The sequence below is a fragment of the Heterocephalus glaber genome, unplaced genomic scaffold, assembly GCF_053883595.1.
Source record: "Heterocephalus glaber isolate CG9 unplaced genomic scaffold, H.glaber_assembly_v1.0 deba00001532, whole genome shotgun sequence".
Classification (NCBI taxonomy): Eukaryota; Metazoa; Chordata; class Mammalia; order Rodentia; family Bathyergidae; genus Heterocephalus; species Heterocephalus glaber.
In genome coordinates this window covers 4,604,226-4,622,497 of record NW_028258330.1, presented here as the reverse complement: position 1 = coordinate 4,622,497, position 18,272 = coordinate 4,604,226, and the positions used below count along the sequence as shown (strand labels likewise).

Below are 18,272 nucleotides of genomic sequence, written 5' to 3'. Positions count from 1 at the left end.
AGGTATGGAGGGAGAGGGTTTTGGACAGGTTCCTTCTACCATCAGCAGAAGGTCCTGGAACTCTGAACAGCCTAAGGTAAAGTGTCTGTGTGAGATTTTGCCATATGATAGAACACTTCAGCAATCATGTCATGGGTGATAGCTGCTATATGAGGAATTCACAAAGATCAGGAGCATTCATGCCTGCGGTCCATACGGAGGTCAGTAATTTATCCTTCTCAGAAGCTGAAATTCTCTTATAGCTGCACATCACTGTGAATGATGATGTGGTAGTTCTTTTTCTTAGAGGAAGAAAAAACTGATGTTGTTATAAATGAAGGAAATGAAGGTACCTAGAAGTTGTGATATCCTCTTAGTTCTGCATCTCTGTGGGAAAGCCAGACTTAGCTCCTAGTTCCTTGAGCTTTGGTGGAATATTTGCCAATTGTGCTGGGACCAGAGCTTGTTGCTCAGAAGGGAATTAAAGGGTCAGCTGGGTGAGCAAGGAGCCCTTGTTGTACCCTCGGTGCTTTTGAGGTTTCTCTTAAACACAAAGAGGGCATGACGCTCATATTAAGAACAAAACATTTTTGAACTAGGACATTTTGAAATCTCAAGGCATTTAAAGAATAACACTTAATAGATCCGACCAAATATTTCTCATGAAAAACACTGCCAGTAATCAAATTAAAAATTGCATCTACCAAAGGAATTTGTTAATGCTAATAAACAAATTGGATATTAATAATGCAATGTGTTTTAGTAAAATAACTGTCTCTGCTTGATTATTGCACTTTATTAAAAGTGAATTTGGTGTGTAGATAATTGTGTGGTTATTCCATTCCCAATGGAATCCTAATTCTTTTAAAGACACAACTTAAAGTTTTATAATACTTGAGTCTTTGAGTGGTAGATTTCAGATATATAGATAGGAAATCTCATCTGTACTTGGACTACCAAGAGAATGTGGAAACACAGAGCCTTTTATTTCCTCTTTCCATGACTTCTTGTTATTGTTTAAGCACAGATTCCTTGAATTCTTAGCCTATAAAGAAGAGCTTTTCACAGAATCATAGAAGACTTACATACACTTGAGTCTCCTCTTATAGTCAGCCACAACTTCAGGAAAATACAAGGAATTTTTATAAAACTGTTGAATTTCCCCGTGATCATTGCCACAGAAATATCCATTAACAGATGTTAAAATTACTGGGTGAATTTTTGAGGAGAAACAATAAGATGTGCATAGTTCCAAAGTATCCACCTCAACTGTTAACTCCAAAGGATAAGGTTAATATCACCAGTAATAAGGCATAGCATTGATGTCATGGATCCCTGGGTAGAAGACACTGAAAAGGACATTTCCTTGCCAAAAAGGCATAATCTCAGGCAAATCATGGGGAAATGTCCAACAGACCTAAATCAAGGGCCATTCTATGAAATAAATGCTGTATGTTTTAAGAGTGTCAAAAGTCATGAAAGGGAAGAAAAGATTGAGAATTGTCACAGATTGGCCAAAATAAGGAGAAATAATAACTAAATGTGGGATCCTTGATAGAACACTGGGATAGAAAAAAAGATATCAGGAAAAAAGGGACTTTTTTTCTGGTGCTGGGAATAGAATCCAGGGCATTGCACATGCTAGGCAAGTGTTGTTTATCACCGAGCCATGCTCTTTAAATAAGGTCTGCAGTTTAGTTAGTGATATTGTACCTATGTTAATCCCATAGCTCTGTTATAAGGGGGTAGATGCAAACCTTCGTACAATTTTTTGCCACTTTTTGTATCATCAGTGTCCTGGTACCATTGGTGAATATTCCACCAACGCTCAACAAAAAGTTGACGCTCAAAACAAAAAGTTCAACAAAAATGGTTGCATCCACTTAATAACACCTTATTTTTCATTCCTCTAACAATTTTGTCATCTTAATTTAAAAAACTTGATATTTTTGGATATAGTATTGCAATGAAAACATGACTAATGGAGACTAAGGGCAAGAACACTGCTAACAAAAGGATTATGCCAAGGCCAGATTCAACTCTCATATTCTCATGATACTTTCTCAAAATTTGAGTTATACCTAATTTTGTGTTTTAGATTCATTATACACTGATGCTGTTACCGAACCTATGCAACTTACAATAAATGTGGGATTTAACTTCGAAGTTTTTCTTTTGAGTAGTATGTGAAATAGAAGGACTTTACTAGAACTCATAGTTTACTATTTTATGCAATAGCTGGAATTCTTACTCCACAGGAGCATAGGAATTCATAGCTTATTGGTTAGCTTGAATACTTAAACTCTGGAGACTTGGATTTGTTGGTTTTTCATATTTAAGAGATGTTTAAATTCAAATGAGTTATGGAAAGGTGGAAAGATAAAATGGTGCATGTAAACTTGAGTGTTGTCATGGGTAGTTGGCCATAGAAATAGGTGATTGATGCCCTGGTTTGGTTGTCACTAAAGTGTGTCTCCAAAGGTTCCTATGCTGGGAGCCTGGTCCTGTGTAGTGGTGTTGAGGTGGAGGAACTTTTAAGAGGGAGGTAGACTATGAGGGCACCACCCCATAACAGATTACTCCTGGGAGTTCTCACTCTTATAGGACTAGATTAGTATTATGAGGACAGGTTGTTAAAAAGGATGCACCACCCCTAATGTACTTGGCTGCTTTTTACCTAGCTATGTTGTGACACACCCAGGGGACCCTCATTAGGATGGTATCATGCTGTTTAGACCCTCCAGCCACCAGAATTGTGAACCAAATAAACTTCTTTATAAGTTATCTGGTCTCAGGTGTTTTGTTATAACACAAAATAACCTAAGAGAGTTATGAAATCCTAGTCATCTTGTCTATGGAAGTACCAACCAAACCTATGCTTCTTTATCGCCAGTGTGGACAGGAATATTCTGAGGGTTTCAGAAAAAGATGCTGAATTGGCAGGCCCGTGTTGAGACCAAGATTCTGCATTTGTAACAAGTTCTCCAGTGACACCAATAACTGTTGGTCCCTATTGCTCTTGGGACAACATTTTGAGTAGTAAGGATGTAAATTACCAGAGAAGAAGTGCTGTAGATGACTCCTGACTACCTCAGGTGTAATTTTAAACAAATGAATATTTACATACTAAAGACAGTATGGTGCACCAGTGAAAAAAATTCTGGGGACAAGAAGTGCTGTATGTGACACCACTCGTCCCTTGAATAACATCCTTAGGTTGCCTGAGATGTAACATGAAGAAAAGAGGTTGTGGATTCAGGCTAGGATTAGGTTGAACAAGAGAAGGGTAGGTGGAAACACGTCAGGCATACAGAAATCCCCCAGAAGGGTGTTTGCCACTGCCACCAGGGGGCGCCTCTCCACAGCCTTTCCCTGGCGGCAGCACTGAGTTGTTCAGTCCTGGGCCGATGGCACCTGCTGGGGCACATGGGGTCAGGAAATGAGCCAGCACAGCAGGAGGGGGCACATTCAGTCCCTTTAGGTCTCTGTGGTGATGAGGACTTAGCGATGGCTCATGTGTTTACAGTTCTTGGGTCGTTACAGCAGACAGCTGAGTTGGGTTGGAATTAGAGCGGATTCTGCAGTCTGATATGATTTGTTTGCTGGGATTCTCCTCCTCTGGATAATGCAGGGGACTGGCGTTTCCTTTGAAAGTTCTATATTTTCAAAATCTGTCCTTGCTGCAAATGTCCTACTGAAGAAGGGTTATCAGCTGTTCCCATCATCTTTGAGGAGACTGAGGCACAGGGAGAAGGGACCTCAGCTGAGACCTGTGGCCCAGTGAGAATCCCAAGTCCAGCCTCCTGCTGCAGCCAGCTCTGCTGAGCCCTGGGAAAGGAGGCTCTGGCACAAAGCTGCAGGCCTAGGGCTGGGAGGCAGCACCCTGGACGGCAGGCCTGGAGGCTGACCCTGCTCGGAGGGCTGAGGTCACACTGCACCGTCTCCCAGAAGTCAGATGTCAGCCACACTGCACACAATCAAGCTCCTCTCCAAAGTCTTTATTTTTTAAACTGAAAAGTGGGACACACTGATGGAACAAAAATAATTTAAAAAACTATAGTAGAGTATTAAATAAAAAGTGGAAACCCCTCTTTACTTCTTGCTCTCTACCCAAGTCCTACAACCCCACCTCCAGGAGAAGCCATTGCTGACCATTTAAAAAGCTTTAGAGGAAGAAAATTAAGTATCTGTAATTTGAGGAGTTTGTTCATTATATTACTATCATATATATGAAGAGAGAGCGCTAGAGGGAGAGGTGATTTTCCTGAACTTCACCAAATAGGATTACACAATTCATAGTGCACCTTCCTTTTTTTAAACTTAAGGTATATCATGACTATTGAGGTTTTGAAATTTTAAAATGTTAAAAATGTCATATTACAGCGACCCATGCATACCTATGTTTATAGCAGCACAACTCACAATAGCTAAATCTTGGAAGCAGCCTATATGTCCAGCAACAGAAGAATGGATAAAAAAAGTGTGGTATTTACACACGATGGAGTACTACTGTGCCACACAGAAAGATAAACTTGAGTCATTTGTAGGTAAAACAGATGCACCTTGGGACCATAATGTTAAGTGAAATAAATAAGGCATACAAGCTTAACTACCACATGGTTTCTTTTATATGTGAAACCCAAAATATAAATAAAGAGCAAAATAAAAGATAAGTAATAGGAAATAGGGCCATAGACCTTTTTCAAGTGGGAAGGGGATCCAGAGATGGAGGGTGGGGGGAGGGAAGGAAGGGAAAGGTGATGAAAAAGAATTAAGATGTATGATGTACATGTACCAATTCCACACTGGGGATGTGGTCATTATGTTCTGCAGGCTATACCAATAAAAATAAAAATTGGTCCTTATTTACACTTTGTTTCTCACACCAGAGAAACTATTCGGTATTTATTCATGTGTGTTCTATTTATTTACTTAAGAGTATCGCCTCAATGTGCATCCACTTAGCTATAAATATCTTTAATTTCTCATTTTTTATGGCTGAGTAGTACTCCACTTTATTAAAAAAACACATTTTCTTTATTCAGTCTCCAGTTGATGGCCATTTGGGCTGTTTCCAAGTTTTAGCTATTACAAACTGTGCTACTGTGAACATGGGCGCACATATATCACTGTGGTATGATTCTTTTAATTCTTTGGGGAAGATCCCCAGCAGTGGAATAGTGGGGTCAAATGGGACTTCCAGTCCTAGTTCTTTGAGGTATCTCCATACTGATTTCCACAGTGGTTGCACCAGTCTACACTCCCACCAGCAGTGCAGCAGTGTTCCTCTTTCCCCACAGCCCCGCCAGCATTTGTTATTGGTGGATTTCATGATAGCAGCCATTCTTTCTGGAGTGAAGTGGAATCTCAGCGTTGTTTTCATTTGCATCTCTCGAATGACCAGTGATGTATAATAGGTAACGTGAAACAGGAAGAAAAGGGGCAAAGGGGAAGGAAGTGGGAGGGCTAGGGGAAAGGATAGAAAGGAATGGGATTAATATGAGAAAATGGAAAAATAGGAACAAAATCTTTGTAAATAGGGAGGACTGGAGGGGTTGAAGGGAGGGCTGGGCAAGGGTGAAAAAATAAGAACCAAGAGAGACCATGTAAAGGTGCAAATTTCCAATGATGAATGTCATTATATTGTATACCTAAAACGTACCAATGATTAGAATGAATAATCGATAATGCAAAATAGGAAGAAAAGGTCCAAAGGGGTAGGGGTAGTGGGAGGGGCAGGGGAAAGGAAAGAAGGGAAAGGAAAAATGATGAGAAATGGAAAAAATGGAAATAAAGTCTTTGTAAATAGGGAAGGGTGGAGGGCATGAAGGGAGGGCTAGGAATGGGGAAAAAATAAGAACCAAGATACATTATGTAAAGGTACAATTCCCAATGAGAAATGTAAGTGTGTTGTATACCTACAATGTACCAATAAAAGAATTTAATTAAAAAAAACACAAAAAAATTGGAGGAAAAAATAAAGATCAGTTTATTATTTGCAAAAAGATGAAAAATTTTAACTTGATTAAAAACATGGAATTTATAAGCCTAATATTAACAAAATATGTGAACACAAATAAGCCCTGTGGCCCTTCCTGGCTCCTCTGAAATCCTGCATACCCAGGTGGAGGTGGCTACAGTAGAGCCAGAGGTGTTTGAGAACTTTCTGAATGATCCCGATAGTATGAGTGAATTGCTCAAATCGTGAATTCTTAACTTTGTATTCTGAGAATAAAAACATTTTAGTCTATTATTCCTGTGATTCTAAATTATTTTTTACAGAAGTTATTTTTTTTAAAAAAACAACACTACTTATGCATAGTGGTACTCAGGAGGCTGAGGCTGTAATCTCAGCACTCAGGAGGCTGAGGCAGAAGAATTGCCACGAGTTCAAGGCCAGCCTTGGGTACAATAGTGAGTTCAAGGCCAGCATGAACTAGAGAGACTCTGTCTCAAAAAAACAAAAAAAAAAACCCAAAAAAGTATTCATGCAAAACAAGAGATGTAGAAATATCTACAGGGTGTATTGTGTACTCTTTATTTCTTCAAAGCACCCAAAACAAATCAGTTGAACATATTGACAAATAAGAACCAGGTGTTATACTTTTCCTTTTTAGATTGCTTCTCCTACCCCCAGGATTCATCCAAAACACATGCCAACTTGCTCTTTTCTCAAGAACAACAGGTCTCAAACCTTAACATGGAAGAATCCCTGGGAGCTGGCCAGTAGTGCAGCATAGCAAGTCTCCTCATCCCATGTGCTTGGTGGGGCTGGGATGGATGTTTCTGCAGATACCTTTCATGCCCGGCAAAGTCGGGTCAAAATAAACTGTCAGGCTGGTGTGCATCTTTCTGGATGATGCCCGCTCTACTTCTTCTCCTTTACAAGACAAAGGGGTGGAAGGAATGCCCAGAACATGGGTTGAACTGCCATTTTCCATTACAGACTACTGCAAACGTTTCTGCATGTCATGGGAATTCCTCCAGCTTGTCTCAAGTTTCTCAGTGTCCCTGTCATCCTGCAGTCATAACCACCACTACCACCACCCAGCCTCTCCTTAAGTGGGGAAACCCGTTTGTGGAGCAGCCCAGGACTGTTTCAGTTTCAGCTGGAGTTCCTTATAAAATGGGCCAATCTGGGAGGTCATTCATTTGTCTCTGATCCAGATGCAATGGTTTGATTATTCTTGGCTTACACTAAACTTGGAAGAGAACTGAAGCATCAGGTAGAAAGAAACATACACCTACACAGAATGAAAAAGAAGAAACCTAGCCACATGTGCTGGTGTACATGCTGAGCCAAAACAGACGCTATTTACCTTCAGATCAAGGGCAAGCAACCATGACCTAGAGCCAGAGGGGAGGGAAGAGTTAGTTAGGTTGGGGGATTATTGCCTGGGAGCAGACTGGCACAAGGAGACATGGGGCAAGCAGGAAGTGTTCTGTCTTGATTTGGAACTTACTTGGTAGGGTGTGTACACAAACACAAAGCCACTGAGCTGAACGCTTAAGCTGTGTGTGTTATGCTCTATGCATACTGTATCTCAGTGAATATTTTTTAGAATATAGTGGGGAATATGACAATAGTCCACCAGGAAAAAAAATCTGTCATGTCCATGCAGGGAGTCAAAAATCACTAAACAAATGCACACAGTTGGGCAGACGAAAATTAAAAGCCGGGAACTACTATGAGACAAGCAGTTTCTTTGAATTACAGTCATAACCTGCACACCCAAACTAACTTGCTCCTGCCCTATTGGTGCTTTCAAAGGGTTTGGGATGTGGAGTGTGGACTCACTGCAGAGTAGGGACAGGTTTTTTGTCCTGTAAAGTGCTGCCCTGGCAGGAATGTCCAAAGAAGTAGTCTTATGGGGTCTGTGATAACAACAGGGGCGGGGATGGGAGCATGTTTGGTCTTGCTTGGTAATGTGGGGTTTCTGCAGATCTCTGTGAGGATGTGTGTGTAAGGGACTCACCTGGAGGTAGCCGAGCACCCATCAATACCATCGATGTGACAGCTTCCTGAGACTATGTTGGGGTTACAAGATGACAGGAGGCCTGGCTGTGAAGGGGGTGCAGCATGCGAGGTCTGTCCCAGAAATGGTCCATGGAAGGACTGCTTCCTTTTGTCCTTCCAACTGGCTGCGTTGCTCTTAGTGGGCCTAAAGGCTTCCCATGGACACCCAGTGGCCCTTATTTGCTTGGACCTCATCTTACGGAGCAGTCATGGCAAGCAAGCGGCTTCTGTGATTTTCTGCTCCTCCCCCTGGCCCCTTCCAACCCAGCAGCTTGTCTGTATGCCACACTGGCAGCATTTGGTGTTATGGAGACACAACCTCGCTTTGTTGTGAAAACTACTGTCCTGTCTGGGCACTGTGGGCAAGGCAGGCAGGAGAGCTGGAAAGATGAAGGGATGGCCCAGGTAAGGGCCCACTCACTGGAGTAGGAAGGCTTGGCCAGCACTGAGTCAGTGATGTGGTCATGGGGGCCCTTTGGATTTTTGTTACAAAGTCAGGGCTGGGAAAAAGAGGAACCACACTGATGCCTCACATCAAGCCCCACAACCTCTGAACAGGAGATGGACACTAATAATGGGGCAGGGACAGTGAGCCCACCACCCAGCCAACTGTGGAGGTGCCCTTCAAACACCCCTGTGTCCTTCCTGGAAGGCTGAAGGTGCCTTACCTCCAGGGTGATATCATTCTCAGACTTTCTCTGATCCTTACTGGAATCTTCTTAAGGACACCTGCACAAATTTGGACCAAATGCACACAGATGGAGGAATAAAAGGCAGCAGCCGCCTCAGGGCCTGTGAATATCCTGAGAGGGGAAGCTCATGCACAGTCTTCATCCTGGCTCCTGCATCCCGCTTCCAAAGTCCAGTCTCTGGCAGCATTTCCTGGACTAGGTGGGGCAGAAGCACAGTTTCCTTTGGTAGAGGAGCTTCTACACTTGCTTTTCTGTGCCTCTGGACGCTTGGCAGAGGTGACACGACATGACAATTCCCATGGGGGTTCCAGCCTGGACACATTCATCTGTGCTTGAGTCCTCCTTACTACCTGGTGACCTAAGCAAAGGGACACCACCCAGGCACCGTGGGAAGGTGCTCCGCATGTCTGGAAGGATAGGAGTTAAGTGTGGGACATACACAAGAAACAAGTCCTCCACTCTTGCTGGGTGGAATGGGAAGGGAACGATCTGCTGGTCCCTTCTGTGTCCCCACTGTCCCCAGCTGCTGTCCAGGACATTTGGGAGGCTGTAGCGAAGAAGGTCATCCACACACTGGGGCAAATTTTGACCTTAAGCCTGGGAAACCTGTACAGAGGTTGCCTTCCCCCTCCGCTCCCTAGAGCCAGGAGCCAGATTCCCCAATCTGATGAGATTCCTTGTGGTCACCCAGACAACTGGGTTCCAGGGGTTCCTTTTTGAACAAGACCTTTGTTTTCGGCCCCATCACAAGGGCCCCTCAGGGCTGTATGTGTCACCCAGCCAGCAGTCCTGAGGGGCACCTGGAAGACCAGGGAAGGCAGGGGAGGGGCAGTGCCTGGGAGGACAGAGCACCTTCTGGGGGGTTGGGAGAGGCTGGCAGGTCTCCAGGGCACCCAGCCTTGGAGGTAGAAGGAGGTGGAGGCAGGAGGAGGACTGGGAACTGTGGAATGCGGGGGCAGGGGCTCTCATCTCAAGGTCAATAGGCGATGCTCTCCCCAGGTTGGCCAGGGACCCTCGGTCCACCTCTCCTAGGGATCCTGGTAGTGGCCATTGCCCTCAACCACAGCCCTGGGCTCGGTCCAGCACATCAGGGTGCCAAGTGTGAGCCTGGGCCAGAGAGGAGAGCCAGGACACCCCTGGGGAGCCAACAGCCTGGCGCGCAGGGGGATCCCCACAAGGGGGCAGAGGGGAACCCCGGAGGCCGGCAGGAGGAGGCCCGCGCAGGCAGCCCAGCACACACTCGCGGGGCCCTCACTCTGGGCGGCGAGGGGGAGGGGGCTCACGAGACCCTGGGTTTCTCCCAAAGTTTCGGGCGAATCCTTTTCCGCGCACATCTAGCTCCCGCGCCGGAGTGTGTCCGTCCCGAGTAGGCCCCCTGCGCCGCCCCCTTCCTCGGGTACTGGAGGCCTACGGGATCGCGCACGGGGCCGAGTCCTGGGCACTGCCCACCGCCCGTGCGTCCCCCGCCGCCCGCCGGGCGCGAGCAGCCGCGCTCACCAGCGCTCCGCCCGCTCCGTGTTCCGGGCCCGGTGCTCCCGGCCCCGTGCGCGGACCGGGGAGCAGGCAGGAGGCCCGGCGCCACGGTCCCGCAGCCCGCGAGGCCGGAGCCCCCTGCCGTTCCTCCCGCTCCTCCTCCTCCTCCCCCTGCTCCTGCTGCCGCCGCCCCAGGCCGAGCGTGGGAGCCATGGCGCGCACGGAGGCGGCGCAGGACCCCGAGCGCAGGGAGGCGGCGACGCGGGCGCGCGGCGAGCAGGAGGCGGAGGCGGCGGAGGCGGTGGAGGCGGCGGAGGAGGGCTGGGAGGAGGCACCGGGCAACGGCAACGGAGAGGGCGACTGCAGCGAGCAGGGCGCGCCGGGGGAGGCGGCGGCGGCCGGGGGGGCGCGCGGCGAGGACGAGGACGCGCGGGTGCCGCGCGCAGGGCTGCCTCGCGTCGCCGTCCCCGCCGCGGCTGCTCGAGACAGCAGGCGCCGCCGCCGCCTGAGCAGGAGGAGGAGGAGGATGCCGCCGGGCAAGGAGGACCGCGCGCGCCCGGGTCGCCGCCGCCGCCGCGGGGACCTTCTGCTGAGCCAGCTGTGCTTCCTGGCCTCGGTGGCGCTGCTGCTCTGGTCGCTGTCGAGCCTGCGGGAGCGGAAGGGTGAGTGCGCGTCGCGGGGGCAAGGGGCTGCAGGGCTTCGGGGCCACCATCAGGGCTGGGCCAGGCGGGGGACCCGGTACCAGAGGAGGATCCCCTAGCGCCGCGAGTGGAGAAGCGGGCGGGCTTGGACGCCGGGCTGCCCTGGGAACCTCTACCTGTCTGTGTCTCTGCCTGGGTCTCCCTTTCCCTCAGGTTGGAGGGATCTGAGGTGACGGTGCTGGGAACACTTAGCCAACACCAGCACCCCCCCCCCCCCGGGCCAGGAGTGAAGTTGTGGCGCTCAGATGCAGCACCTGTGCAGGTGACCACCTGTGCACTCCGGTGTGAAAGGCTGGTGGGGCACCTTGTTCCTTGTTCCCATGTGTTGTCCCTGTGGAACAGGCAGGGTGAGAGGGTTAGAAAGCTCCTTGCCCCCTGCCTTTCCAGAGCAGGTGTCAGGAACTTTGGGTGGGAAAAAAGTGTGAGCGGGAACAGCCTGGGTTTAGCGTGGGCTTGTTCTGAAACTGCCTGAGCGAAGAGAGCTGGGAAGACCTGGACCGCGTGCCTGGCGCTCCGGGTGGACTCGCTTCTGTGCACGGAATGACTGGGACCGGGTGACCCGTCACTCAGTCTCTCCGTCCACTGTGTGGCTGGTCCTCTCCCTGCTCTTTCACACACAACTTGGGTCTTATCTCTGCCCTTGGCCTTTCCTGAGCTGAAATAGACCTTGTGCAGAGACATGTTCAGAACAGTTGTCCGCTAAAAACATTTCAGATTCTGCATGCAGCTGTCTAAAAGAGCCAAGGGAAGACTTGTAAAATGGTTTTCTATCCTAGCCTTCTAAAGGGCCAGGGTTTGTGGGCAAAGAGCTACACCCATGGTGAAAAAAAAAACAGTTATGATGTGTGCTGTGGTGTTAGGAGGGACATCGATCCGACCCAAGGTGTTGTGATGTGCAGGACAGCGGCATTTTAATTCTGATGGTGACATATTTAAAGGTGCCATCAATCAAAAAAGGGATCTCCTCGAATTGGCCACTGCTGTACCTCACGGTGGAACTGGACGGTCATTCAGATCTTCCCAGACCTCTCCACAGACTTCATCATATATGGTAATGAGACAGAGACCGTGTCAGTCCTCAGTGAAGCCCCGGGTGGGCTCCTCTCTCTCTCCAGGGCTTCTGAATCTCATATCTTCTGGCCTAAGGCTGTGATATCAGAAGGGGGCTGTGCCTGGGTGGAGAAGCAGGACCTTACTCCAAGGGCAGACTTGGACCCGACGGGCAGCTGGCTGCTGGGGGAGGCTCCCTAGGAGTGCTCTCAGTTTCCCTGAGCAGAGAACCCAACAGTTGACAGTGACTGCCGTCTCTGGCTGGGGGCATTTTTCCAGCACACTGGGCTCCAAGTCACAGGGTTCCCACCACTTTCTGGGATATAAAAGACATCATTCGGGATGGAGATCATCACCCACCAGTGAAGTCAGTCAGTGGCAGGGGACTGCCTGCCCCTTTCTGGGAAGATGGGTTACCTGGTGGGTGGGGGGGAGTGTCAGATACTCTGCAAACTTGAAGCCTGGTGACTGGACTGTCATTTTGGAATGGTTTCCCTGGCAGTGACATTTCTGTTCAGGTGCCACCAACTCAGATTTAGTTCCATAGCATATCCCTTTTTTTCATCCCTACTGCTTCCACCCATATTCTCTTCCTCCCTGCCTCCTTCTTTCCATCAGTGTCCGGTTTAGGAAAACCCCTGACCACCTGAAAGATCTAGTGGGGAAAAGCTGATGGTGCTAAGGAGGATGTCCGGCAGCCTCAGTTTCCCCCGGCATGACTTGTTAATTGTAATTAAATCTCTAATCATCTTTTCTTCTAGTAGATATGTATGGTTTCCATACACTATGCACAGCAGCAGTTTGCAGCAAGGCCAGTTTTCAAGATAATTTTTAGCAGATTAATGCATGTGAATCTGCAAATGATGACATTTTTGCTCAGGAAATAGTTATGCAGCATACAGCATACATAAACGTTCAAATAGTGACTCTTATTCTGGAAACTCAGGGGGCCACTGACTGAACTTAGTGGTCCTTTCAGTATGGTAAAAAGTTCAGAATTTAGCCTTGTTTTAAAGACATTGTGACAGAGAGGCTGAGTGATTGGCTTAAAGTCACACAGCAGTTGAGGAATAGAGGAAAAAACTAACCTGAAGTTAGGCTCTTTGTTCCCACCTCTGTTTCCTAGTATTTGTGCCTCCTTTAGCTTTGTAATATTTAAATAATTCCGGGGGTACCCGCATAATAATCAAGGGTAACATTATCATTTATTCATCGTAAAATCCATTCAGTGATTATTAAAGATAACTTTTCAGAAGCTTGTTTTCTAACCCATATAGATCTTTCTCTCTTTTTTTCCTATAAAAAGGACAGTTCTTTTACCAAATCAAACAGAGATGTGTGTCAGTTATGCTCTATAATGTTGTCTAGCGTTTCTAATCATATGGGATAGGAAATCCCTTTCTTGGCTTCTAACCAAACTCAGATTTGGTTATATACAGAAAAGATTTCAATATTTGCCTGCCATATAGGAAAGAATCTGTACTGACTTTTTCTGCCGAGATGGAACATGAGGGTTGTTTAATTTAGATCAGAAAGGGTTAGTTCTGGAATCAAGAAAAATCTTACTTCTGACAACAACGGAAGCAACAATAATAACTAGAATTTGATGGACTCTAAAGCGCCTGGCAATGTGCTAATTATTTGGACTCATTTGCATTGCTTTATTTTCTCTACAAATGCTGTATCCCAGAGGGTGAGCTTTTAGCGTTGGGAGAAGACAAGACTGGGGGGCCCTGTTCAGTTGTTGTGGGTGAAGATCTCATTTTTGATCTCTGTTTTCAGAGCCAATTGAAGTAAGGTGTTAGATTTGCTAATGAGGGTATTCTTTTATTTTTGCAATGATAATGGATTGTTTTTGTATGTTTTGAGTGGTTTAAAGTGTTTGATTTTTCTGTGATGTAAACTACCTGGCCATCTCTTTCCAGGAGTGGTGTGGACGGAGCCTTGGGGTTCTAACTTAGGAGGAATTTCAGACATCCTTTCTAGAAGTCCTCAGGAGGGTAAACAGTGACTGAGAAAGAAAACAATGGACATGCATAGATATACTTATTTGTGGTGTTTTCTGTGCCAGTTATTATTGCTGTGTAACAAATCACCCCAAAACTGAGTGGTATGAAGAATCCATTAACTTTTGCTCCTGGGTGCTTTGGGTCAGGCACTTGGGGCGTCTTGGCAATGGCTTTGCACCGCTGCATTGTCAGAGGCCTTAGCTGGAAAGGCTGCAGGGCTGGGCGTCTTGACAGCTGGATCCAGAATCATCTGAGGCAACATTACTCCCATGTCTAGGGTTGAGATGGCTGTTGGCCCAGACTGACACATGGCCTCTCCATGTGGTCTGTCCATGTGGCTCCGTTTGAACTTCCTCAGAGCATGGCAGCTGGGTTCTGAGAGCAAGAGTCCCAAGAGAACAAGGTACAAGGTCACGGTATTTTTATGTCCTTGCCTAAGAAGCTTCATAGTGCCACTTACTCTGTTCTTTCCTGGATCAGGTTCACAGCCTGGGACACAGAACCACCACTGTCATGGAGGAGTGTAGAGTCACACAGTCTGAAGGGCATGTGTGATGGGAGATAGGGTAGTGGCTGTTTGTGGAAATCCCAGGATCTGAAAGGACCATGGCTTAGGAGTGATTGGAGATGTGTCCCAAGGTGGTGAATGGTGAATAAGATATAAGAGGTGTATGTATGCAACCTTCATACATTTATGTATTTGAACTCCGCGCCCCCCCCCCCGCCTCCCGCAACACACACACACACACACACACACACACACACACACACATAGGAATGCATATGCCTGCTGTTTTTGAAATGTTTTCTAGTCCTGAAAATACTGCTGCTTGTCTTATATGGCTTGGGGCCCAGAGGTGATACTTGAAGAAGGGTATAGTGGAGGGGCAGACTACAGATTTACATTGCAGATCTGAGAACTCCCCTTTACCCTGGTCATAACCCATATTCGGAGGCCTTAGAGTGAGGCCTGCTGGGGCCTCAGCTGCATGCCCCTGTTCCACTGTCCCTTTTCTGAACCTCACTCTCTGGCCTTCCTTTTGCTTTGCAAGAGGGAACACGTTGGGCCATGTGCAGGTCCCATGGCTGACTCTGGTCCCCACCACAGCTAGTCCTTTGCTTCAGAAAGTCAGTCCTTCACATTTGCAGCTAGCCTTTCATATTGGGGCCCATGCGCTTCTTGACTAGTTCCCTGAGTTGCTCTCTGAATACACTGTATTTTCTCCTTGTGGAATTTACCACAGTTGGCAATTATGATGTATTCAGTCACAGTGTAACATTCCTCTTCCCTGGAGTTGGAGCTCCAGGAGGCCAAGGATCCTGTGAACTGTCCTCACCTCTGTCAACATGTCACCTAGCCCATTGATTATCTGCTTTACCAAATAAACTCAAACTATATTTATTAAGTATACAGACACATTTTTTAAAAGTTTGATTTTTTTTCTTTCTTTCTTTTTCCAACCTGGTTTGAAACTAGCCCACATGTTCTATACCAGACTCTAAGGCTTCGAGGCAAGGTTCAGCATTACTTTTTCTGTGTTCAGATCTGATAAGAAAGGGTAAAAAGTTTGTTAAATATAGAAGCTGTTTTGATTTTCTTTCTCTCTTTTTCTCTGTCTTTCTTTTTATTGAGAATTGAATTCAGGGCTTTCACACTGAGCTATATCCTCAGCCCTTTTTTATTCATTTTGAGATGGGGTTTTGCTAAGTTGCCCAGGCTGTGCTAGAACTTGTGATCCTCCTGCTCCAGAGTCCCAGAGTGCTGGAATTACAGGCATGGACTGCTGGGCCTGGCTAGCTCTCTTGATCATTGCAGTGCAGTGCCTGTGATAAGAACCTGTTTCCACATGTCAGGAACTCATTAGCTGGCACACACGTTATTTTCAGAATTTATAATTCTGCTCTCATTTCCTCAAGTGAGATATTGCCATCCATCCTTCCTGGGCAGCACTGAGCTAAGAGAGGTGCTGTGCTCTGCCTGGTGTCCATTGGTGAAGTGGCGGGATTTGAGCCAGGCCTATCTGCTGGAGTTGCACACCATTGCATTTTGCAGCTGAGGCTGAGGAGGCTGTGAATAAGAGTTGGGGAATCACCCTGCCTTTTCCAGTTATCTGAAGAGTACAGGAGCAACAGAAGGTTGGCTTCCCAGAAGCAGTATTTTAGAAACACATTGCTTTTCAACCTTTTCTATTTTCTGCACAAACATATATAGATGTGTCTCTTCCCTCCTGGCTTTTCTTAGCTGCTCATCAACCCAGATTTTCTCAAAGATTTCCTCTACTTGCGAGCTTTGGATCCTTGTGGGGAGATTTTTTTTACCCTGGAGGGTTGGCAAAGCCAAAAGAATTGCAAAACCAGCTATTTGCTGAGAATTCCAAGGCCTGGTGGAAGTTGGCTGATAGGACAATATTTTGGCAACCCTCTTTTTCTGTAAGGAGATTTCTTTTCCTTGAGAAAAATATACATTTTTGGTGGTGTGTGTGTGTGGGGTCATAGTCTAAAGTCTTCTCTAAGGGGAAACTGAGGAATGGGGAGTTTAGAAAATGTCCTTGGAGTTGAAAAGCTTGTGCTGCCAGGAAGGCAATTTGAGTTTTTCTGGCCTATTCCTGCCTTCGGTTTCTATAGAGCTTGTTTGGCAGTTATTTTTGCTTATTGTTTGTAATAGTTTCAAACAGGGTGTTATCCTGTAGGACTTGAAGATTTGGATTTTAAGGGCTCAGGTGTTGGAAGGTTTTTCTGTGAGCCAAGTGGTGATGGGCCACGCATCTCTTGAGGCTCTGCTGGCCCTTTCTGTCTTTTTTCCTCTTCTGGCCTAGGGTGCAAGGGGGATGTTGGTCTCAGGAGCATCACTGTCCCTTGCTGGCCTCACTGGCCCTGTCCCCACCACTATAAACTGTCCCTTTGTGGGTCCCCAAGAGGGAGATCCTGCCTGGAACCCAAGTGCCAGATGCCTCCATCCATACACTCATTGATCCTGTGGCAGGCTTTATGGCGGTTGCTGGTGTGACCACGGTGCTGGGAAGGACACCAGAGTGTCCATCTTCATGGCTTCGAGAGAACAGAAGTATTGAACAACTACTCTTCAAGCATTCTGAGGGATATGAGTGAAAAATCCAGTGTGGCACGGGGGAGGTTGTGATGATCAGGAGAAGCTGGAACCTGAAAAATAAAAGGAATGAGACCACTAAACAATGGGAAATAAAAGGCAAATGCAGAAATATGGGCAAAAGATACAGACAGACAGTTTACAAAAATGCAACTGCAATGCTCAGTAGACATGAGGAAAAATTTCAACCTTCATTGTCAACAGGGAAACCCAAATTTGAAAATAATGAAATGCCATTTTTCAATATTAGGTTTGCAAAAAATTAAAACGAATTAATTTCAGCTGTTGGTAAAGGTGCTGTACAAACAGCATCTCTTTCACTTTAGAGGAGGAAATAAATTGCTAGGTACTCAGACACTGCAGGGGACCATGATGAGGGCAGCAGATTCGTCTTTTTAGTGCAATTGCTATGTAGATGGAGCTGGAAGGGGTTGTTACCGCACTCAGCTCTGTATATTAGCCACTTGAAAAGGGTGTTGTGAATCCAGGGCAAGTTGTTGCAGCAATGATAAAGATTTACTTGGTAAGTCAGCAAGTCTGAGAAGACGGTGGGCTAGTGGTCTGAAGGACCCTCTTTTTCAGCTCAGATTTTAAACCATCCTTCTGCTGCTGGGTTGGGCCTTAAATGGTAAATAGGGCCTAATTCCAGGATGATGGAGGCTTTTTTTGGCAAAGGATTACAGTGTGGTTGAATACAACATGGCTGTTTTCTTTGAACCCTGTGTGGCGTGTGGTGACAGGATTAAAATGGCCAGATGTTGATTTCTGAGACTTTGGCACAGACTCTCCTTACCTGAACCTACCTGTGGTGCATGGAATGGGTTGGTCATGACCCTTGGAACTCTGGGGTTTGGGGCTTGTGAGGGAACTAGAGGGAACTGGCCTATGTCATTTCTGGAACTGCCCCCACAACTATAAGGTACTTTTAAAAATCACGATACCTAACAAGCATTCCCTGCCTGCCTATAGCCATTTCTTCCTAGGAGAGGGTGAATGAATAAAGTCATGACCCAGTTTGGGGAATTTCTCCTTTTGCAACTTTTGCAACATTTGCAACATTTTCATTTTTCCTTTTATATTTTTGCATTGTTTAATCTTAGCAGAAGTCTTTTTCACTTCAGCAGGCCAATCTGCCCCTGCAATTTGAAGCCATGGAGGACAGGAAAGGACAAAGAGGGGAGGAGGAGCACAAGTGATCAGAGAAGGGAGGTGTCACAAAGTGACATCAGGAAGTCAATAACGCCA

At 46.5% G+C, this 18,272-nt stretch overlaps 1 protein-coding gene across 2 annotated transcripts in view; it reads left to right on the top strand.

Annotated features, from left to right (window-relative positions):
• The first annotated feature begins 10,481 nt into the window (after window positions 1-10,481).
• Window positions 10,482-18,272, top strand: part of Slc24a3 (solute carrier family 24 member 3) — a 487,613-nt gene continuing 479,822 nt past the window's right edge. Inside the window, exon 1 of one of the 2 annotated variants that reach the window (XM_004840887.4) lies at window positions 10,482-10,823. In XM_004840887.4, the coding sequence (XP_004840944.1) occupies window positions 10,688-10,823 (136 nt within the window). In that variant the 5' untranslated portion in view covers window positions 10,482-10,687. The remainder of the gene's footprint in view (window positions 10,824-18,272) is intronic. The other variant, XM_087188635.1, reaches the window with a different exon arrangement.